The sequence below is a fragment of the Anopheles marshallii genome, chromosome 2 (assembly GCF_943734725.1).
Source record: "Anopheles marshallii chromosome 2, idAnoMarsDA_429_01, whole genome shotgun sequence".
In the NCBI taxonomy this organism is placed as follows: domain Eukaryota; kingdom Metazoa; phylum Arthropoda; class Insecta; order Diptera; family Culicidae; genus Anopheles; species Anopheles marshallii.
This window is the reverse complement of record NC_071326.1, coordinates 1332523-1354047: the sequence shown is the minus strand read 5'-3', so window position 1 is coordinate 1354047 and position 21525 is coordinate 1332523. Positions and strand designations below refer to the sequence as shown.

The window sequence follows — 21525 nt, the reverse complement described above, 5'->3', positions numbered from 1 at the left end:
GAGCGACTTCCCTGAGTAGCAAGTGCGGTTCTTAGGAGTCACAATGGATAGAGTGAAAGTTTCGAACATGTTGTAGGAACCATTCAAATCTGATTGGCGAATGCGGCAAAGAGAATCGCTCACCTGTTTCCTCTTCACCATAACCCTGGAAGGTGTCATGCAAAGTAGGGGCTTCAATTTTCGGGGAACAATTTTCTTCCGGTTCTCCATTTTGCTTGGTTTCGCGAATGACATCGACATCGTTGAACGAATTTCTACGGTATTATAATGTATCTACCTACTATTAAGTTCTCTTAAAAAATCAATACAATCTGCTCGGCGGACGTTTTGGGGCTGAAAAGACCCACCTGGGGAGCAGAATATCCTTTCTACGATCGTAACTTGTTGGCGGACCAAGAAGAAGAGGTTGAAAATAGTCCGATCTTCAACGTAATCCTTTCCCTACGTTAATTCGACAACATACGACAATAGGCATGTTCTAGGTAATAGCAAGTTTAACAAGATTTTTTTTTTATTGTATCAATACGTACAGAAGCCTCACTGCAATAGTGTTAATAAAGCGAACTTTCGCTTATGTTATTACATTAGTGCATGTAAACTAATCCTATTGGGTTCTATTCCTGATTTACCATATCCGGACACGTTCCTTTCCACTCGCTTCATTATTCCGAAGTATTGGATGAACTTGCACAGCCGGTATTACTCATCTGCCGTACAACCTGCTGTCGTTTTATTTTCTGCATTAAATTCGATCGCTTGCTATTCGAGACAGCGGCATGTTCACTATCGTCACGTTTTTGGATAGAAAGATCGGTCATATTTGTCGTCGCATCTTTTTTATCTATTTCGTATTTGGCACGTTCTAAACATTTTTTCAATGCAGATGCTGTAGCAAGATTGTTCTTTGCTGGTATGGTAGTTTGCTGGATTGGTGATGCTTCGTTGTTTTCGTCTTTAGCAGCCTTTTGCTGTGCCAGTATAGCAATGCGTGCTTCCTGATTTTGTTTCAACCATTCGTACACCTTAGTATCCGTTTGAGTGTCCATGTATTGAGGGCTAGTTGGATCGTAACGGCTTATTTTGGTTACAAAATTATTCACGACATGATTATCAAATCCTTCATTATTAACGTATCGTTGCTTGTATAACGCGCCTAGATATACGATTCCTGCAAAACATTCAACGGGCAAGATCAAATGAATACGATTTCTGATCAAACCATCGAATAGAAGTGACCAAACGATCGTTACCTTTAAAATATGTTGCATCTTTTGTCGTAAACATCAACTGATTGGGGCACGCTTCACGAAGCTTTTTCCCCACGTTGTGTGTTATGTTTGATTGCGTTGTAATAAACAATTCACCAACATGAATCGTTTCATTTTGCAGTACGTACTGAGTGGTTGGGAAAAACGAAATACTTTCTGCACTTTCCAACATCAATTCTAATGTGCTCACTATGCCGCAACTCCACTTGATGCTGGGTACCAGTCTTGGTTTGTCTTCCATATAATCGTATTGCTGCGTGCCAGGAAAAACAGGATAAACAAATTTCCTTGTATAACAATACTTCATCGATACTTACCGTCTCCCCTGGCAGAATGTTTATCATGGCACCTCTTTTCGCGTGCGCCGGTTCCTGCCCGAAAGCTTGCGGTAGAGGCCGTACGTATGTGGTAAGTGTTTTAATCGGTAAGCCCTCATCGATGGCCCACAAATAGTACCATGTGGTTTCATTCACATCCACCATAACATCTTCCATCTCGCAGCGTATCCATCGCTGGAGCTGATTACTGCGCAGTGCTACCAAGTCGCCCGGCTTTGGATGTTTCCACGATGGAGTGTTACGAACAGTTTCGAAAATTATTCCATATTCGTTTTCACAGTACTCGTTGAATGCTGTCGCAAACTTTACTTGTTCATGTTCTTGCATGTACGCCGTTTCCGGTTTGTAATAGAATCGATGAGGATTAATATAGTGCGTAATCTGTATTGGATTATCAACTTGCGACATTGCGAAAAAGAAAGGCGAAGACACTTTTCAGAACGACGAGATTGTTTGGACAGGGTTTTCGGCTCGATCAAACAGCCGAAACGTACAGTTCGCGTGCGGTACGTTTTCCTGGGAATTGTCAAACTTCCATGTTGACTTTGGATGATTTGTTTACATCCAATTAGCCAAACTCGTGCATTCTCGCTCCGGCAAACTAACATTCACTCTTGTCGGAGAGAGAGAGCATGTTGGTTTATTCTATTGGGCAATGAGAAATTGACAGTTGCCGCTGAATAACAACAAAGAGCAAAAATCCAAACAGCCTGCAGTCGTCGATTGAGATCTACTACCAGCGACAAGCTGATGACCACGATTCGCTTCAACAGAAAAGTTTTTAATCTCATTCCAGTGCCGTCAAACATAAACCTGGAGACTGTGAACTATCCTCTAAAGCTATGTCTAGCGTGAGCTCTGACTGTGAATCTTCGTACTATACGGAATCGGAAGCAGAAAGTGATTACATTACGCATGAGGTAAGAAAGCATCATTATCAGGTGAAGCATAATCAATATCTCAGAACTTTTGCCTTTTGCCTTCCGTTATTCCATAGGAAGGGGAACCTTCAGCACAGTTCAATCATACCCTGGAGGTGGAAGATATTATCCGCGGACATGTAGACGTTACGACAAAAAATGCGGTCGGTCTTAACCACCATTACAAAGCGAAGCTACTGGTTCTACGGCACAAACTGGAAGGGATGCTTTCGCAATGCCAAAATCGTATGCTTGAGGTCGAAAAAAATCTAGATGATATACGGTTAAATTTAACGCCCAAAACGCGCCCTGCACGACCACGGCATCCGGGCTACATTTGTGGACAACCGTTCTTTAAAGATTACGAGCTTTACCCCGGTCCACACAACGAGGACTATCTGTACCGGAAGAACGTGAAGAAAGAGTTTTTTCCTCTGGATATGTTCGAATCGATTGATACGCTCTGGACGAGCAATGACAAACATGTGCTAAAGGATAGCGTAGCAAACCAGGCGTACGAGTTTGTTCGAAGGGAAACCCAGCTGAGGGATAAAATTTGCATCAATTCGGGCAATGCGCGGAGCATAATAAAGGATCGAATTGAATTGAAAACGCTTCCTTTGGAAGAGATCTGGCACAAAGCGCAAGCATACGATGGTAAATATGGGCGCCTAAAGTTTACCGTGGACTGGTTAAAAATATCGAACGCCATCATGAATGGACGGCATTCTGCGGCCGCCTGTGAGGGTATGTGGAACAACTACCTCATCCCGGGCTTGAAAAGAAGCATGTGGACGCCGGATGAAGAATCGAGACTGGTCGCGGCCGTTGAATCTAATAAGCGCAGCAACTGGGTTCTTATAGCCCTGAGCGTGGAAAATCGTTCCGAGTACCAGTGCTTTGTGCATTATCAGACCAACTTTTCTGAACTGTCGCAAATCAAAAAGATGCCCTGGACGCAGGAAGAAGATGACCTATTGTTGCGCTTGGTGAATGAAAATCGTATTGGAAACAATATCATTTGGAACAAAATCGTAGAACGGATGCCGTACCGCAACAAGGTACAGGTTTACCACCGGTACAAGTACACCCTGGTGCGTCCGCTTAGGGGGGCCAAGTTTACGGCCGAGGAAGATTGTGTCATTACCGCGTACGTGCAGCAGTTTGGAGATGATTTTAAATTTTTCCCCGAAGATTTACTACCGGGTAGGACGACGAAACAGGTTCGGGCCCGATACATGAATACACTGCGCTTCGTCAATACGCACGTCGGTTGGAGCCTTGAGGAGGACAAGCGCCTAATGAGCTACATCGCTGAAAATCTTACCGAGGAAGGACCGGCAAAACTTTCCTGGGCCGAATGTTCAAAGTACCTCGGCAACCATTCGCGGCTAAGTTGCCGCACGCGGTACTACACAATCGAAAAGTTTCTCGAGCGAAATCCGAACGCCACGCTGGAGAATGTACCGAGAAGAGAAAAGAAAAAACTTTCCTCTAGCGTGACGGATAAAAATTGGATAAAAACCATCGTGGAAATTAAGAGTGCACCACCCGTTGCTCGTAATGCTGGAGCCCCATTCAATCCGCTAGAGGTCGGTAGACCCACCGTGGCCGAATGGAGTTTGTACGAACAGATGAAATTTTGCTTCCGGTACAAGTTCGGCTACAAGTTGGCCGTAAACGCGAAACACAATCACGTTTATACGGGGACGAAAATTGTGCTCTATCTTTTGGAAGGATTTGAAGAGCCGTCACACGAACCGGAACGATTTCCAGGCTCCATGCTTCATCCGAACGGTGAATTATTTCAGATGATGCAGACCGTACTTCGACGTCCTTTGGATTGGGCCAATATCGTGTCTATTATGCAACCCAAGATGACCCCTTCAGGTGAAGCTATGCTGTTTTGTCGTTTTCCTCCTAACTATAATACGGTTTTAGGTTTGCGCGGTCTTTGCCTGAACGCTTGCAGCGTACAGACTAGACAAACCTTACTGGAACCAAAGCCCAAAAAGCTCGCAGCGTTCAACCAACGAATGTACGATCAGGCAATAGGGGCGTTTGTAGATCGCTTCCGTAAGATATTTCACTGGACCATGCTGCTAATGATGCTCAACATTGATGATGTTTCGCTTGAGGGTGAAGAATCCTCACGCCAAAATCTTAGCGTTGGTATGTCCCCTAAAAGGCAAGACAATCCAACAATTATTGTACCGGTGAAGGTGGATAAGCTAATGAATGTATCGAGTAGTGTTTCGCAACCGTACCATATGAATACATGCGCACCACATTCGACAACCGCATTAAATGAAAACAATTTAAACATTGTGACGAACATAACAATCATCGATCCGAAGGATCTTCCAACTGTTCCGGGAAATGTTCCCGGCCAGCAAACTGGGTTTAAATGCGGTAATCAGTACTCAAATGAATCACTTGCTACATCGCACGATACGATTGAAAACTCCACAACTAGCAGCGAAAGTGTAAAATCAAATCCTAGATCGGAAACGAACAATAGTGGAAAATTGTTAACAAATGAAGCGCAACTTGAACAATGTAGCCCTGGGATGGTTTCCACGACGTCTAGTGCCACGATTCAAGGTGTTGAAAATCAAATGCTACAACATGTACCAACGTTTACTATTATCGAAATACCACAAGAAATATCATTAATGCAACAACGATTGAACGCTAGTACCGTTGTTACTCACAGTACCCCTCTCGAAGCGACCTCACACAATAATATTATTTACGACGAACAGACAAACGTTAAAATTAGTTCAATCGACGAACGGTATCATTTTAAAAAGTTTTACGAATCAAGAAAAATCTGCATTGTTCAAGACAGAGATACGCAATTGAAAGGAGTCACCGTTCCGTTGGAACTTCCGCAGCCACATATGATGAGTAATGCACATTCGGGTCTTCCAGGAGAAAGTGCATGTTCGAAAGTAGATGGGATTAGTAACAATCCTGTAATTGCAAGCGAAGATATTATAATGATCGATGTTGATCGTCATCCCACAAACAATCCAAATGCTATAATGTCTACCACACGTATGTAAAAATAGTACCCTTTTGCAATTGAAGCTTCACAATTGTACGTTGTTACGGGGTTATTTTATTTTTAGATGTCGAAGATCAAGATCAGGACCAAGACCTGGAATGTTTTGCTGTAACGAAACAGAACATGCTTGTAGTCCCATATAACCGGGTTGCATGCGAGAGAAATTCCATGGCGCATAATTTTATTGGTGAGTACTTTCTTGCCAATATAAAATATTATACACATAAAAAATCTGGCACAAGGCTTATGCTAAATTGAACTTATGTTACATTTAGGTGATGCTGAAAGCGAAAGAGAATCAATCGTTATGTCGCCGATCCGTCGTTTGGAACCATCTGGAGAGATCACATTGGTTGCACCGTTGGAATCCGTCCATAACAATAAAAGTAAGTTATTGTATGATGGAGGAATAATTGTAACCTACCGTCACCATTTTAGTTTCAGAGAAAGAAAAGTTTAAAACTAACATCGTGCCGAAGGACCGAAACGAATCTGATGATGTCCCACCTGCTGCTGAAGAGGATTGTAATGCTGTGACAGAACCTGTTTCCGATATAAACTTTGATAGCAACGTGGAGCTCATCGCCGAACCACTTACCGCTGTTGACATTATTCGAATGTTGCGCGCACGGCATAATGCCTCGTATTGCGAAGACAGCGACGATGAAGAGGAATTTGAACGTGCACCAAATAATTAACGATGAAGAGGTGCAGTGTAATACTTTCGAATCGATATGATCCGTTTATTAATCGTTAGTTATTTCTTATGACAAACACGCACAAACGTATAGAATCATGGAAAGAATTAGCCAGGATGCATGATGATGAGAGATGCATGACTGAAACAAATCCCGGCAGCTTAGGTAAAGGTATTAGCCAAACGTCGCATCCGTCGTGTATTTCGATCCTGGTCACGTATCTTCTTTTCCATTTCGGCATCTGTAAGCGTCTCGAGGAATGGTGCCCACTGATCGGCCTCGCTCGGTGTTCGGAAAGGAACTTCCACCGTGGCTAGTGGAGTTTCACTGTACGCATAGGTGCGCTGATGCCACGACAGTTGGCCACGAATAGAGTACGAGATGGCCGTAACAAACTCGCCCCCCAATCCTAGCTCTGCGCACAGTTTAATTGCAAACTCCTCCGGGTTGTTCTCTTTCTCAGCCATATCCCATTCGACCTGATCGACCAGTGACGTATTTCCGACATGAATGTTCAACTTCACCAAAACACGCTGATCGGAACCTTCCTCCAGAACGACCGGCTCGTTCGGGTACGCCTCAATCTGCTGCCTTATGGCGGCCGCAATCGCTGGAACAAACGGCGTTGGGTTGAGGTCCAGATCATCGCACAGCACTTCTGCAAATTGTTCCGGTGTGATCATGGATTCGTTTCGGTTCCACGTAAACGTATCCCGCAGTTTTTGTCCTTCGATTTCCATATCCAGACGAATTGGAACCAAAATTTCGCTCTGAGATGCATTCTCCACGTTCAGCGTCGGATCAGTGTCATCGAAGCACATCGGAAACGTGCGCACCTTTTTGTTGTATACACGGTTCCGATTAATAGGTGTCGCCTGCGGGACTGCGTCCAGATGGCTCGAATTAGGCATTGTTGGAACCCACGGCGGTTGCTTCTTGCTTGATTTGCTTTCTCTCGGTGCTGGAGGCTCCGAGGTGTGCACAGACACGGCCTTATACTTTTCATCATTTCCATCGAGTACATCCTGTACTTCGGTCGCTTTTAGCAGTGAAACGGAACTGGATAGCAGGTGGTTGCTGATGCCAGAATCCAACAAACGTTTACGCTCTTCGTTGGTCAGTAAGCGCCGGGACATGCCCGGATACTTCTTGTACAAACTGCCCCTAAAGAGGCGCAAGTAATTTCCAACCTGAAAACATCACCACATTAGTAGCCGAGCTTTGTGTTGGTCCTAAATGGGGCACATACCTCCGATCCGACGCAGTAATATTCGCCATTTTCTTCCACCTGAAAGCTTATCGGTTTATCGCCGTAGGTCTTTAATGCCATGATAGAAATTATGTTTTGTTTGAGCAATTTAATGCGTTTCTCTGGTCACTTTCCGCAAAACAACAAGCCGCTCTACGGGCGTTCTACACAAATGCTACAAATACACAAAATTATGTCAGACGTGTCGCTTCTCTACTGCATTATTTAATTTGTTAACTATTCTGCGTCTTTTGTGCGTCGAAAAATACAAACGAGCAACTAAAAAAGCTCAGAAGCGACAGTCAAACACGTTCATTTGCAGATCTGAGCTCCTCCATCACGTATTGAAAACGGAAATTGGTAGAAACGTCAACTGCACGTTTGACGTTCGGGTTCATTGATTGTGTTGTGTTGCAAAAAACCCGTGTGTGCAATAGCGATAGTAATAAAGTTATTATTAAATTTCACTAATTGTACTACGTCGGCGCTTTCGAAAAAACGGTTTCTCGACAATAGTGTACCTACCAGACCAACCAGTAGTTCTGCTATCTATCGACGATGAGTCCACTAATGTATAAGGCGTCCTCGCTTTGCCATTTCCGCCCAGGGTTCAATTTGGTAGTTCGCTTGTTTTCAGTATCTATTTATCACAACACACGGTAAGATGGTGCAATTGTTTGGGAAGCCAAGCCAGGTGCTTAAGTACTAAGCTAGATCCCTTGTTGCAAGCATACGGTTGTCCCTACATGCAACAAGCATCAGATTCAGCAAATCCGTAATTCGTTTTATGTGCAGTTTGTGTAAGTTATATAATTATTTACGTTGCAGATTGGCGGAGGTAGGCAGACTAGAGCTACCAAAGGCGCAAGGCAAATATGAAACGGGTCAACTATTCCTACACCGAGTATTCGGATATCGCGGTGTGATACTATTCCCATGGCTTGCCCGAGTGTATGACCGCGATCTTCCGAATCAGTCCAAAGGAAACCAGCTGGACAGTGTCGCTTCGGAGTCGACCGAAGGCGGTGCTGCCGGCAACGCGAGCAAAGAAGTTCAGAAGAAAACGCACACGTTCTACCAGGTGTTGATCGATCAGCGAGATTGTCCTTATATACGCGCGCAAACGGAAGCGGTAACATTCTTGGGTAATCAAGAATCAAGCCGAAGTTTGTACGCAATTCCTGGTCTGGATTATGTGGCGCACGAAGACATACTGCCTTACAGCTCTGGGGAACAGCATCCTTTGCATCACGAATTGTTTGACAAGTTCTTAGCCAACCAGCCAGACAAAGACCCACCGTTTGTAGCGCAGGAAACACTACGAGCCTGGCAGAAGAAGAATCATCCGTGGCTGGAACTGTCCGATGTGCATAAAGAAACGACAGAAGGGATTCGCGTAACAGTCATACCGTTCTACATGGGCTGCAGGGAAACTCCGGCGGCTTCCGTTTACTGGGTAAGGATGAGCACATGTACAAAGATAAGCTTTGGTTAAATCTGATCGTTTCTATACTTTTAGTGGCGCTACTGTATTCGATTAGAAAACCTAGGCGAGCTAAGCGTACAGCTGAGGGAAAGACACTGGAGAATATTTTCCCTTTCCGGTACACTAGAAACGGTTCGCGGACGAGGTGTAGTCGGTCAGGAACCCATCCTAAGTCCGCGTCTTCCCGCGTTCCAGTATAGCTCGCACGTTAGCTTGCAGGCACCCAGCGGTCATATGTGGGGTACGTTCCGTATGGAGCGCGAGGATGGTCACATGTTCGATTGCCGTATTCCACCGTTCTCGCTCGAAAGTAAACCAGATGACAACAGTAGCAATGGCAGTATCGACGAAACGAGTTCAACCCTAGGTGTATCCTCGAAACAACCGTCTTCCGGTACAGGCCCGAGCGGGGGTGATGAAACTGTATCGTCATCCACTACGGCATCTACGAAACCAAATACTAAAAATAACAAAAACGATGGAGATGACAATGTTTGATCATCAGCAGGAAATAGGGGTTTGATTTTTGGCAATATCAAACAGTTTTGGAGCCATAATCGGAAGACGCACGCTCAGTCAGAACTCATGTAAATAATCCTATATATCGTTAAATTTATTAAACTGCAAGGAAAATATAAACGTATCTTAGGACAAAACGCACTAAATAACCTGTCAGCCGTCCTGGTAGTATCGACTGTCATCCTCCACCTCGTCTGGTTCTGGGGGATCGAAGTCGCGCACTTTTACGTCCGCATCTTCGCCGTACTGTATTACATTATCAATCATTAACAACAAATCGGCCACATTTTCCTCGTCATTGATGTTAAGCGGCGTAAAGCGAACCAGACTAAAGTCCTCAATCAGCATACCGATCGTTTCCGACAACTTGCGGTATTTACGACCCCATGCCGATTCGTTCGTAACCTCGCCGAGCAGTGCGTGCGCATCAGGGTCAAGATATTTATCCATCTGTCCACGGTGTCCTTTGCTAAGTAGATCCATCTTACTCAGTACGTTCACGTGCGGAAGTTCCATGTTAGCCATCACGCTTAGAGCGGCCATCGTCCCCGACAAAAACTTTGCACCATCAATCATGAACTGCGAGTCTACGAGGAACACCGAACAAAGACGAAAGTTCCACGATTCTAGCAATCGTGCCAACGTATGGCCTGCTTTAAGATGCGTGTACAGTTCGATCTGGCCAGGTAAATCAAACAGTATATAATCGTCGTCTGGTTCCTCGATGCCGGTATCATCATCCTCATCTTCGGAGCCAACGCCACACAGCTGATCTCGGAGCCAATCGGAATGCTCGATGAGGTACTCGATGCAGAAGATCAAACCCCCGTTCGGTCCATATCGGAGCTCTTCGTCCTCCATAGCATCATCCAACTGGATCAGGTCTCGTATGTCCAGGAAAGGCTGGTAGTCGAAATGTTCCGCGGCTGGGTCCAAGTTGACCACCTTTATCATCCGCTTATCGTCAAAGCCGTGTCGTTGCATGGTCGCGCAATATGTAGACTGCAAAGGATTTGGTCTTCAATCAACTACAGGAAAAAATTTACCAAATAAAATGCAACGAGCGTATCACTAACCTTACCACTGCCGGCAGGCCCCATTACGAGCTGTCCGTATCGCATTGCGTCCCTTTTATTTCACCAATCGATTGTTTGAACGCATGCAAAACAAGTAAATAAACGGCATGTGGAGTCGCAACAAATTTCCCGGCGGAAAATGTCCCCATACACCTTGGGCAAGCTGTGAGACCCTCTAAACCCTGAGCAGGCGTGAACTGTCATTAGGATTTTTATACCAACACGAACGTTGCCGAACACGGTCGAAATTTGATAATTTTTCCCGAAGTTTGACAGCACGGAGGAAGAAGGCTGTGGTTGTGGTTGTGCGTGAGTCGGTCCCAGTTGGCAGCCATTTTGTTAGTCCATTTAGAGAGTTCGTTCGTGGTAGTCGTCATTCTCGTGCGCGATCTAGAAAAACCGTCAAGGAAGATCTAACTGAACTTCTTCAAACCCCTACGAGGTACTCTAGTATTGCAGCAATGTCGGAACGCGAAAATAATATCTATAAGGCGAAGCTGGCTGAACAAGCCGAGCGGTACGACGGTAAGTGCGAAAAAAAGCTAATTTTCTTCCCGAGAGACTACTTTTGCACACGCTATATCTCTCTGAGGCCCTCCAATTTGCCGCATACCTGGGAGGAGTCTTGAGTTTTCGAGCGCTTTTTGAAACTGTATTGTAAGCTTGAATCAACGGGCAAAAGATGACTAGGCATTCATACGTGAAAAATATCGTACTGGCTCAGCCTGCTGAGATAGCGGAAATAGTACATTTTTGCCTTTTCAAGAAACAACCGTTGTTAAGCGAAGACAAAGTGGCAATGAGTTGTCTCGTGACTGTGTGCATGTGTGTGAGATGCCAAATCTGCCGCCGCCGCCAGCCACTTTCTGGACACGCCGCATGCAATTTACGTGTTTCGCGTATGCGATAAAGCTGCCACAAATTGGGAAGTGGTCTCAATTTTCGATACAAAGTATGACAAAAAGTTGGCCAAATGTGCAAAAGCGAGGAAAAATTGGTGTGGGTCACATTTATGAGAGCGAGAAAAATGAAGACTCCTTTGCGGAGTTTTCACTTTAGTTGTGTGAGTGTGGTTACGGTACGCGCGCGCTGATGAGCTCATGAAACGTGCGTGCGCGCGTGTGTGTGTGTGTGTATGTGTGGGCAAGAGGTAGAAAGCTAGGTGTAGAGTGTGTGGAAGTATATGAGCAGCAAGAAGAGGAGACAACGTCAGGAAGAAGGTTTAGTCTGTTGGAGAAGATAAAAAAGGATGGTAGACACAGGGGCCGCAGTGAAGGTGAATGAGAGAGCCTACACCCGTCGGAAGAGAGTATGCGCGGGAATGTTTTAGCGACGGGCAGCAGTTAGCAACGTGCTTTTTGGGATCGTTGGTGTGAAAGAGAAGGGTACGTTAGCGCTCAGATCGCGTACGGAGAAATAGCTTGAGATCCGAAGTTGGAATTGTCCATGTATGCAACACTCGGAGCAAGCGAGTCAGGGTGTATGCGACGCCGCTAGCATTAGAGTAGCGGCGGGGTAGAGGAAGAAAAAATCGACAACGAAAAAAGGTGTAGAGTTGGACCCATGGATGGGATGGAAAGGAGAAAAATCGATGAAGGGCAGCTGCTTCTATTGGGAGCCACCAAAGCACACAGAAAGGAGGATGGTGTGTGAATATGATGCCGGGTGGAGGAGGGAGCGCAAGCACTCTTATAATTTTTCATTCGAATTTCGATGCGTCATATTCAGGAGCGAACTTTTTTTTATCTGTACGGCTTCCTAGCGCAGAAAAACGTTGCAGTTTTTACAATCATAGTAGGCTGATCTGGGGCGATCAGTCGATTGAAATAGATGCAACAATCGCGATGAACGATCGAAACTACGAAGATTGGGTAGTTTACTGTAGTTAGCTAAAAATGTGTTTTTCTCCCATCCGGTATCCGTTTTCCGGTAAGGAAGGACTGAAAATCCAAAGAATGGACTTGTGCACACCAACACATTCGCACGAGGCGTAAACGCTGTCGCACACAATGAAATGAAATCATTTATTGATGTGTTAGTTCATCGTCGGTTGACTACTGAGAATGGCGAATGTGTGCAAAGTGTGTTTGTGTGTGCGATCGTAGAATTGAGTCGAATAACCACCACTACCAACCCAATTCGCGCAATTGGAATGAGGCACGACGATTGGCGTGGTCGTCGTAGCTACTACTTTTTTTTTCTCTTTTTTGCATTTTATTCGGAATTTGATGGTTTCCTTGGCATCATCCTACACGTGTTTTATATTATATGAACTTCCCGTTGAAAGTGCACCTCAATTGTTAATAGTAGACAATCTTTTACATTACTCCAATGAGTACAAATTGTAGTTGGAGTACTCGAAAAATCGACTCCTACACTCACATGCGAACACTTGCCAAGTTGGCCTTGTGATAGGTGTGTGCGCCCGTACTTCCCTGACGAAATGGCAGGCGCGTGTCAGGTGCGCGCGGGTGCTTCTTTCAACGTTCTATGAAATGTATACTTAAGATTTTCCTTAGCTTTGTTGCAGTTTTTGGAGGCAAAGTTTTTTATTTAAGTATTATATAATTACACACAAATGTATGTCGGTGTGTGGAGTGGGGAAACAGAAAACGCCAAGATTACCGAAATCGGATGTCCGGCAGATTGGTAAAAAAATCAATGTGTGTGGGAGGAGAAGGGAGTGGTGTGATGAAATAGGTTATCGCGATAACGATCATATTACATATCGTAAACTATTTAAAAAATACTCCCGGTCTACAACACAAAACTACAGCAACAAAACGCATGGTCGCAGCAAGAGTGAAGTTCAAATAGGCTATGACGTGAAGAGGATGTGAGTTGATGGTGAGCCATTTGGTTCACTGCGCAGGTCCGTTTCCAGATCATCCGTACACCAGATCAAAAATGTACATTGTCTTTTCCACTTTCTCCGTAGCTTTTGAAGGAAAATTGGAAAAGTTGACCTAAAGCCATCGGTAAATATATTGCAACCCTATTTTTGGCACTATGCGGCAGTTTGAAAAATGTGAAATAGGTAGCAGCTTTTCCAGCTCTTGATGATTGTTGAGCCTTAACTAAAGGTTAAAAATGACAAGTTGTGCTTTTTTAAGAAAACATCTTGGTCCTGGCCTGTAAGACTTGAATTATCCAAAGCTTATTAGACAGTCCTTTGTATATCGCACGGCCGGGGTCCACCTGAGATTTAACCCTAGTATTAGGTTATTGCGCTTCAGTTCCAGTTTCAAAGATTGATCTGGATTATGTTTTTCTACATTTTGGAGTTCACATTATAGAACAACTATTTAAAAGTCATGCTTCAATTACGATAGTATCGTTACAGCCTAATAATGAAAATAATTAAAAGGAAATGGCTGGTCCGGTGGTTCTAGTGGTTGCACGCAATGAAGAATTTATGTATGCATATAAAACAAGATAACCATTCTGTTGTCCAGAATAAACCAGTTTATGACAATTGGAGTTTGAATGATATGAATGGTTCTTGGGACAGCCCCATGTTTTTGAACCTCTTAGCGTTCAGTCAAACGAGCCGAAGGTTCGCAAATCGATTCTCTTCGGTACACACTTTTCTTGTCTGCCACACCCCGAGTAAAAATAAAAATAAGTCTTGTAAACTATGGAATGGCAGCCATGATATGGAAGGTCGTTACACCCAAAACACATTGCATAGGTATAAATATATATATATACATATATGTTCGCATATATATTTATGTAAGCCAGACCAGTATGCGCGTTATAATTACCGGCAAAAGGAAGAATTGCTTTTCCCGGAAAGTAAAGCAACAATTTTGCAACTCGTCGACTGTTATACTCTTATCTCGGGTCTCTATTATTAAACGTGTGATTTAATAGCATTGGTATTGCGAGCGCAGGGTTAGTGACAACGAGATGTCTAGTGTTAGTATTGCTTGTGATAGATGTACTAACAATTTTCTCCACAAAACGCGAAGAGTCCTCCAGAAACCGATTACGAGAATGATGGTGATGTTTTCCCGTTTCAACTGCCACAAATACCAGATAAAAATGAAAAGGGTTAATATGTGTGGATAAAGCTATAGCATATATAAGGGTCACATGGTAATAGACGGACAGGCGCCCTGATAAAACGAGGCCTTTTGAGGTCTGGTTGTAAGTAGGTAACCATGATGAATTAGTCTCGGGTGGGCAAAAATCGATACTAAGAATACAAAAATACACTGTGAAGAACTGCACAGATTTGCTGTTACTAAAGCATACATTTTTTGGGTTTGTCGTGTTTTGCAATAAGAGAGAAAGAGTTGAATCGGCTTATTTGACGATTGATTTGACCACGTAGAATGTGTTCTACTTAGAATACACACCATGAGGGAGGAGGAGGGTTGTCGTCTGCATTGTTGGATGTGTGCTATTTGTTCGTTCGTTCTGCGTGACTAGTTCATCTGCCTTTTTTTGTCGGATTTCATTTGGAACCTTTTGAAATTCATGTTAGTACATCATGTTTGGTGTGCTTCCGACCTGTTCGTTGTTTGTGTGAATGTATCCAATGGCTTCACACGAAGTAGAAGCATGCCTTAAAAATGTTGTAGGAAGGCATTTGGACAAAACTGACGGACGCGGGTTTGGGTGTGTTAAACGTAAAATAAAAACCCTCACAACATATAGAGTTAGAAAAGCACACGAGCCACCAACAGCTTATTGAAGTAGGAAGGTTTGATTACATTCTCAACAGAGTAGGTTCAAATTGATGTTAATTTGATGTACACAAGGCCACTGTCGCTGCCGTGCTCTGATTGTGGAAGGCTGATGCCTTTTCTCATGCACATTTTATTTAATTCCACCGTTGTCAGTTGTACGTTTGCTGAGCTTAATAATTTTAGTAAACTGGTAGGATTTTCGTTGTGAGTTTTGCTGCGTGTTACGCAAACTTACAAATTCCAATATGTTTTACTCGGTAAATATTGGCGATTATTCATGGAGTATGTTGTACGAATTTTCGAGTGGGGGTTTATTGTCGTTAAAGATAGGGTGTGGTTCACTGTGCTGTAGGTCGTTATGTAAAATACAATTATGGCTCGAGACTTACGAATTTCAATCAGAAAATAAATAAATTAATTATCAGCAGTGATATGACTATTCGTGTGCAGCACTACACGAGAAAACGCATATTGATTAGAACTTATCTTTTATCCCAAATGAATGAATTGATTTGATTTTCTGCCGGTTCTATCAAAAGATGAGATAAACAGAACTCCTCACGGATAACAAGGCAAAATGTTGTGATGGGGGCGACGTTGCACGCGAAGGTTACTTTCCCAATGTCCGTTCATTATGTGGCTTTAAAAAAAATCTTCATTCGTTACATTTGCCCAGGCTCTTCTTTTTTATTCAACCACATACTAGTCACATGTAGCGGAAAATTATCCGGCATTCCTTAAACCAAAATATTTTGCAAAACTAGTTGTAATCTATTAAAAGAAAAATGTTCTCATTATGAATACTTCATTTACAGTAGAAGATGCATCGTCAAATTTGTGAAGAATTTTTTTTCTTCCACTCTACTCCGGCGTTGCGTAATTGCCAGCTTTTGTATTGTGTTTAGTGGTTTGGCGGTAGTAGTGGTGTTATATTATCACTTACATCCATTTGAATCCTTGTTGTACGCAATGACATCTTTTAAATTGGCAGTCAATCAGATAGAAGAATGAGCATTTTTTTATATATTTCGCAACATTTTGTTTGATTTGAAACGCATGTAGATTGCTTTGTTATTTTTGGAGTTGATTTAAATCGCTGTACTTTGATTACTCTGTAAATTGTTTGATGCTGAAAGGGATTTTTTTTAAGTTCCGCATTACTATAAAAATTAAATAAGCGAGACACCCCTTGATGAGGATTGAGTTTTCTCTTTTTAAAATTTGCAGTAAAAGTTATTAACCAATCGAAACAATTATCTAAAATCCATCAAATCGTGAATTTAACCTTACAAATTCGTCGCAAAGTTAAAAGAATGTGCGGTCACTGTTTCTGGGCTGACAAAATCCAGCAGGCAGTGAGCAGTGAGAGAAAAGTTCCGCTGTTCCGCTCCATTGGCCAAAAGACTGTTCGCGGTGTTCAGCAACGCCGGTGTGCGTATACATGGCGTTTGTTCGGACGCGCGTGTATGTGTGGGTTTTTTCTCGTTAGCGGCTTTTTCTGGCGGCTAAAAATGTGTGGCAAAAAACGTGTATATGTGAAAGGTTCTCTGCCTATTGCGTAGCTGGCGCGGAAAGCAAATGTGGTAAAGGTTTCCGGATGCATTGAAAGTTTGTAAAAAATGAAACGCTAATCAGCAAAATACACTGTAGTACATCCACATTTTCAATGTTCTCTACCTTTCATCCGGATTAGAATGTACCACACTGGGCCATTGTTTTAACAAGCAAACGTGTCTTTTAGCGAATGTGTGCGCACGTGTATGTGTATGTATGACAGTATGCTCTCATGTTCTGCAACGATGAGCTTAGAGCGAATGTGAATGAGAAAGGTAACTGTTCGTTCGGCACGTTCGCTGCGAAACGCCTGGCGGCTGTTTTGGACAACGGCAATCTCGAGCCCCGGCGGCTGCGAAACGACGAAACGGCATAGATCTTCTTCGCAAGTTTGTTGGAGAACCGGCACCAAAGTACTCTTGTTGCTTGCTGCCGTCGCAAATATTCGCATCGCAAAGTTGGTTGGTGGTTAATGACAACGCGAAAATTGACCAAAGACGGATTTCACTATAGCATTGAAGTAGGCACTGTCTTTAAAACAGGAGTTTGCTATCTAGTGCAAATTTTCCTTGCCTTCACATTCTGTGCAACACATGATAAAACTGAGAAAAAAGGTGTAGTTATGCGCCTGCGTTTAGGATAATGATGAGCATAATGTATTAACATTTCGCTATAATATGTCACATATGAATTGAGGGCCAACCCATACTGGGCTTAAGACACCAGCAGTACTTACAAATAATTCATCCAAAGTTTTGCATTACAATTTCTAATTGAAGAAACTACAACATGGATGCAATTATCTTGGTCAACGAAAATTAATACGGTAAAATGAATTAATTCAACCAATTCCAGAAACATGTTCATGTGTCCATTAGATAAACTAAAGGCTGGTAAAGGTTACTTCCGGTGGGTTCCATAAATGGCTATGGTTTACTATTGTTTCAATATTGCTGTTGCCAACTAGCTGGCTCTCAACATATGGTTGATGTGTCGAATGTCTAATTGTCAAAGGGAGAAATAAAAATAAATTAAATAAAGCGAAATTGAGCATGATGGAGCAACATAGACCGTAATAAAATGCAAATGAAATAGGAAAAACGTTAAATTTCAGCGATTCCCTCAAGCGCTTGGCTTGTGCAAAAGATGTCTAAAGATTTATACTAATAGATAAGTTATTCCGCACCTGATAATAATTATTTTGTTTGATTTCTGTTTATAGAAATGGTCGAAGCCATGAAGAAGGTTGCTTCTATGGACGTGGAGCTAACGGTTGAGGAAAGAAATTTGCTGTCGGTGGCTTACAAAAACGTCATCGGTGCACGCCGTGCTTCCTGGCGGATAATCTCTTCGATAGAGCAAAAAGAAGAGAATAAGGTGTGTGAACCCCGGCTATAACGGATACAAAAAAGTCTGCGCAGATAAAGACAGTTGTTCACTAAATGATTTTTGTTTCCTGCCTTTATGTCTTTGTTTATCACAGGCAGTCGAGGAGAAGCTCGAAATGATCAAGAACTACCGCTCACAGGTTGAGAAGGAACTGCGCGATATCTGCTCAGATATCCTTGAGGTGCTCGATAAGCATTTGATCCCGTGTGCAACGACCGGTGAAAGCAAGGTGTTTTACTACAAGATGAAGGGCGATTATCATCGCTATTTGGCAGAGTTTGCGACCGGTGGCGATCGCAAAGATGCTGCCGAAAACTCGCTCGTTGCGTACAAGGCTGCCAGTGATATCGCGATGACTGACCTTCCACCAACGCACCCAATCCGGTTGGGATTGGCTTTGAACTTCTCAGTGAGTATCTTTGCAAGTCTTGGGAAAGAGCGATAACACAAAAGGCGGAATACGGAAATCAATCCTTTGCTTTGTTGTTGTATTTACTTTCTGTTTAGGTATTTTACTACGAAATCCTGAACTCTCCGGATCGTGCCTGCCGTCTAGCGAAAGCTGCATTCGACGATGCTATTGCCGAACTGGATACTCTGAGCGAAGAAAGCTACAAAGATTCAACGCTAATCATGCAGTTGCTTCGAGACAACCTCACCTTATGGACATCCGACATGCAGGCTGACGGTAAGAAGAATTCACATTCAAGCGACTTGTGTTTCTATCTCCTCAATCGCTCGTTAGACAATTTTATGTGTTGCATATTCTCTTAATCACACAGATTTTAGATAGAAGCTAATAATAATTCGAATTTGTGTGTTTCGTTTTCTTTTTTCCTCTTCTCATCGCTTCACAGGAGAAGGTGAACAGAAGGAACAAATCCAGGATGTCGAAGACCAAGACGTGTCGTAATTTGCGCGCGTCTCGTTTTATGTGTGAGTTTATTTTATTAATTAAAAAAAGCAAGATAAGAGATAAGCATTAAGAAATAAGAAAATAAACATAAGAAATATACACAAAACACAGACATAGAGAGCAAACGGGATGGAATAAAAGAAAAAAAATCTTCTTGCAAATGATCGTTCCACTCCCCCAGCAGCAATCGAAGTGTGAAATATCCAGTCCCGGTAGCATTATTAACCAACATTTCCAGAGAAGACAGAGAGCGACTAGAACGTAAAACACAGGACTAAAAATGAAAGGAATAATTAAAGGCAGTACTTTCGATTGCACCTTACGTAGAGGAGGACCATCAAAATGGAAAGAAAGAGAGAGCGAGAGAGTAGGAGCAAAAAAATAGGAATTCATTGAAAAATAAGGAGTGAAATAAAACATCATTTATTCATAAAATAATACACACATACACACGCGTGAAAAGCGAATTATCTCTTAAACAACAATGCAAAATCGTAAAAAGCATAACAACAGAAGCGCAAAGAAAAATCTAATCTTGTAGGATATCACACACCAACCACACAACACTGTGTTGGAGAGAGAGAAAGTTTCCTATTGTAGAGAGACAGGCAGCGCGCAACAAATGTAAGAAAAACTCACAGCAAAACCGAACAAGATCAGTAACTTCAAAACAAAACCTTCAAAATGATATTTGCAGTTTATGTAGATTTCGAGGCTTCCGGAAAGAACATACACTTACTTAAGAAACACTCTCTTGTACTTCTCCGTACTCCTGTCTTGTCCCAGTTCTCTCCCCCAAGTTCCATTGCATAAATCACCTGCTTCTTTCGAAACATTTCCTTGCGCATTTTTGTACTAGCTTTGTGAAGGCATTATCAATAAACCGGCCTCCCTCGTAGTACACAACATCATACGTTGAATGAAATTAGCTACATTCTCATAGTTATAGATAAAGGATAAAAATGTTTCGTGTTTCATGCTAGCAAAACAAACAATTCCACATCCATTGTTCCGTCATCTGCAACCACAACATCATCACAACCCGCCTATCCGCCATCTCTCCTCTGCGCGCCATCCACCCTGTCGTCGTCGTTGTGCCGACACGACAACCGACGACCTGTTCAATCATCCAGCCAGCTTCCCTTATGGTATGCGGCGCGTATATGCAAAATTCAATGCAATCCATCACTCTTACCTCGCGTCGGTGCCACAGCATAACACTAGACTAGAATTATTGCAAGCGCTCCTTCTGTAGGAGATTCGCTACTTTGTAATGCATTCTCTTTGTTGCTGCGTGTCGCAAACCACATGCGCATGTTGTATGTGATATGTTTTTCGAATTGTTGATCCTGATGCGATCCAAACGCTTTCTAAGCAGCCACACAAATGAACAAAAGAGCGCTCTGTTGGGTCGGCAAAATATACTGCAGTTAATTAAATGAGATGGGGAAGTAGGATTGTGGAGTCATTGCAGGCGACGGGCAAAATAGAGTAGAGTTGCTGTAAAGCGATTTCTTTGCTATCACTATCTCTCGTTTCTTATTTTCAGTGCTGTGTGGGGGTTGAGAATTAAAAGTATAACTTGACGCATTTCTCCATTCCCAGACGAAATATCCTTCATCTACTTTAACTTTGCTTTATCCGACGCTCTTTTTACTCAAGCACACACCGAAGAGAAAGCAACAAACTATTGCGCGCGTGTGTATTGTTCCGACTCTAGGAAGAATTGTAGTGTAGCACACTATTTCCTCCAGCCCGTGACGGACATCCACCAGGGCTTGTGTTAATTGTCCCAGCTTTTGATGATACTAATAGCAGCAGAATGCAGTATACCTAATGCAAAAGCACATAAACACTCACACACACACACACGATCACGCAGCAAGAGGAAGAGTTAGGCGTGTTCAAATAAGCAAGAAAGTTAGCGTAAAACATCCAGAGCAGTGAACAAAAGAAAAAGAAAATGGCAAAGAAATTGAGAAACACAAAAAATCATCAATCAAACCCATTGAATGTGTATTGTTTTTGTCAATATGTATTAAAATAAAGAAATAACTATGGAAAAACCCATAAACGATGTAGAATCGAAAACGCGCCAAGTCACATCAGCAAAACAAACGCAATAAAAGGAATGGAATGAATAATACGAAAGGAAATTGATTACACTTCACGCGCAATTGAAATGGATGGTGATGGGGGTGTCCGGAAACAGGATTTCGATCGGTTTATTTATTATAAGTAATATGAACTAGCCCCATAACAATGTGTGGCAAGATGATGCGTTGAGAGTTGGAAGTACGCCTGTTCCGTTTGCTGGCTTTGTTGTGGTGGAGCATCAAAAATGC

The 21525-nt window shown here is 42.9% G+C and overlaps 6 protein-coding genes across 7 annotated transcripts; 3 read left to right on the top strand and 3 right to left on the bottom strand.

Moving 5' to 3' along the window:
- Positions 1-662: 662 nt before the first annotated feature.
- On the bottom strand, positions 663-2014 carry LOC128709428 (uncharacterized). Its single transcript, XM_053804423.1, has 3 exons — positions 1586-2014; positions 1251-1521; positions 663-1168 (listed from the first exon to the last, which is right to left on the bottom strand). Exons 1-3 carry the CDS (start codon positions 2012-2014, stop codon positions 663-665), a joined length of 1206 nt encoding a protein of 401 aa, XP_053660398.1.
- A 434-nt stretch (positions 2015-2448) lies between these two features.
- LOC128708585 (uncharacterized) lies at positions 2449-6294 on the top strand. Its single transcript, XM_053803564.1, has 5 exons — positions 2449-2526; positions 2604-5586; positions 5670-5783; positions 5872-5982; positions 6041-6294. Exons 1-5 carry the CDS (start codon positions 2449-2451, stop codon positions 6292-6294), a joined length of 3540 nt encoding a protein of 1179 aa, XP_053659539.1.
- A 161-nt stretch (positions 6295-6455) lies between these two features.
- On the bottom strand, positions 6456-7624 carry LOC128707447 (SWI/SNF-related matrix-associated actin-dependent regulator of chromatin subfamily B member 1). Its single transcript, XM_053802399.1, has 2 exons — positions 7544-7624; positions 6456-7484 (listed from the first exon to the last, which is right to left on the bottom strand). The coding sequence occupies exons 1-2, from the start codon at positions 7622-7624 to the stop codon at positions 6456-6458; spliced, it is 1110 nt and encodes a 369-aa protein (XP_053658374.1).
- Positions 7625-8101: 477 nt separating this feature from the next.
- On the top strand, positions 8102-9527 carry LOC128707350 (polymerase delta-interacting protein 2). Its single transcript, XM_053802302.1, has 3 exons — positions 8102-8202; positions 8372-8999; positions 9063-9527. The coding sequence occupies exons 1-3, from the start codon at positions 8102-8104 to the stop codon at positions 9525-9527; spliced, it is 1194 nt and encodes a 397-aa protein (XP_053658277.1).
- A 174-nt stretch (positions 9528-9701) lies between these two features.
- Positions 9702-10669, bottom strand: LOC128709425 (GPN-loop GTPase 3). Its single transcript, XM_053804420.1, has 2 exons — positions 10625-10669; positions 9702-10550 (listed from the first exon to the last, which is right to left on the bottom strand). The coding sequence occupies exons 1-2, from the start codon at positions 10667-10669 to the stop codon at positions 9702-9704; spliced, it is 894 nt and encodes a 297-aa protein (XP_053660395.1).
- Positions 10670-11046: 377 nt separating this feature from the next.
- Positions 11047-19299, top strand: LOC128719613 (14-3-3 protein epsilon). Of its 2 annotated transcripts, none has more exons than XM_053813240.1 (5): positions 11047-11149; positions 18098-18252; positions 18359-18673; positions 18772-18952; positions 19122-19299. In XM_053813240.1, the coding sequence occupies exons 1-5, from the start codon at positions 11086-11088 to the stop codon at positions 19175-19177; spliced, it is 771 nt and encodes a 256-aa protein (XP_053669215.1). In that variant the 5' UTR covers positions 11047-11085; the 3' UTR covers positions 19178-19299. The 2 variants fall into 2 exon arrangements, with proteins under 2 accessions (XP_053669215.1, XP_053669216.1); XM_053813241.1 differs by having other exon boundaries at positions 18772-18957; positions 19118-19299.
- The last annotated feature ends 2226 nt before the right edge of the window (positions 19300-21525 follow it).

Bases quoted from the DNA above. Each gene is read 5' to 3' on its own strand.
- LOC128709428 (XM_053804423.1), bottom strand. From the start codon at position 2,014: ATGTCGCAAGTTGATAATCCAATACAGATTACGCACTATATTAATCCT. The intron at 1,522-1,585 runs GTAAGTATCGAT...CCTGGCACGCAG, and splicing joins ACATTCTGCCAGGGGAGACG to CAATACGATTATATGGAAGA. The intron at 1,169-1,250 runs GTAACGATCGTT...AATGTTTTGCAG, and splicing joins AGATGCAACATATTTTAAAG to GAATCGTATATCTAGGCGCG.
- LOC128708585 (XM_053803564.1), top strand. From the start codon at position 2,449: ATGTCTAGCGTGAGCTCTGACTGTGAATCTTCGTACTATACGGAATCG. The intron at 2,527-2,603 runs GTAAGAAAGCAT...GTTATTCCATAG, and splicing joins GTGATTACATTACGCATGAG to GAAGGGGAACCTTCAGCACA. The intron at 5,983-6,040 runs GTAAGTTATTGT...TTTTAGTTTCAG, and splicing joins ATCCGTCCATAACAATAAAA to AGAAAGAAAAGTTTAAAACT.
- LOC128707447 (XM_053802399.1), bottom strand. From the start codon at position 7,624: ATGGCATTAAAGACCTACGGCGATAAACCGATAAGCTTTCAGGTGGAA. The intron at 7,485-7,543 runs GTATGTGCCCCA...TGATGTTTTCAG, and splicing joins ATTACTGCGTCGGATCGGAG to GTTGGAAATTACTTGCGCCT.
- LOC128707350 (XM_053802302.1), top strand. From the start codon at position 8,102: ATGAGTCCACTAATGTATAAGGCGTCCTCGCTTTGCCATTTCCGCCCA. The intron at 8,203-8,371 runs GTAAGATGGTGC...TTTACGTTGCAG, and splicing joins TCTATTTATCACAACACACG to ATTGGCGGAGGTAGGCAGAC. The intron at 9,000-9,062 runs GTAAGGATGAGC...CTATACTTTTAG, and splicing joins CGGCGGCTTCCGTTTACTGG to TGGCGCTACTGTATTCGATT.
- LOC128709425 (XM_053804420.1), bottom strand. From the start codon at position 10,669: ATGCGATACGGACAGCTCGTAATGGGGCCTGCCGGCAGTGGTAAG. The intron at 10,551-10,624 runs GTTAGTGATACG...AATCCTTTGCAG, and splicing joins GGCCTGCCGGCAGTGGTAAG to TCTACATATTGCGCGACCAT.
- LOC128719613 (XM_053813241.1), top strand. From the start codon at position 11,086: ATGTCGGAACGCGAAAATAATATCTATAAGGCGAAGCTGGCTGAACAA. The intron at 18,253-18,358 runs GTGTGTGAACCC...TGTTTATCACAG, and splicing joins AGCAAAAAGAAGAGAATAAG to GCAGTCGAGGAGAAGCTCGA. The intron at 18,674-18,771 runs GTGAGTATCTTT...CTTTCTGTTTAG, and splicing joins GATTGGCTTTGAACTTCTCA to GTATTTTACTACGAAATCCT.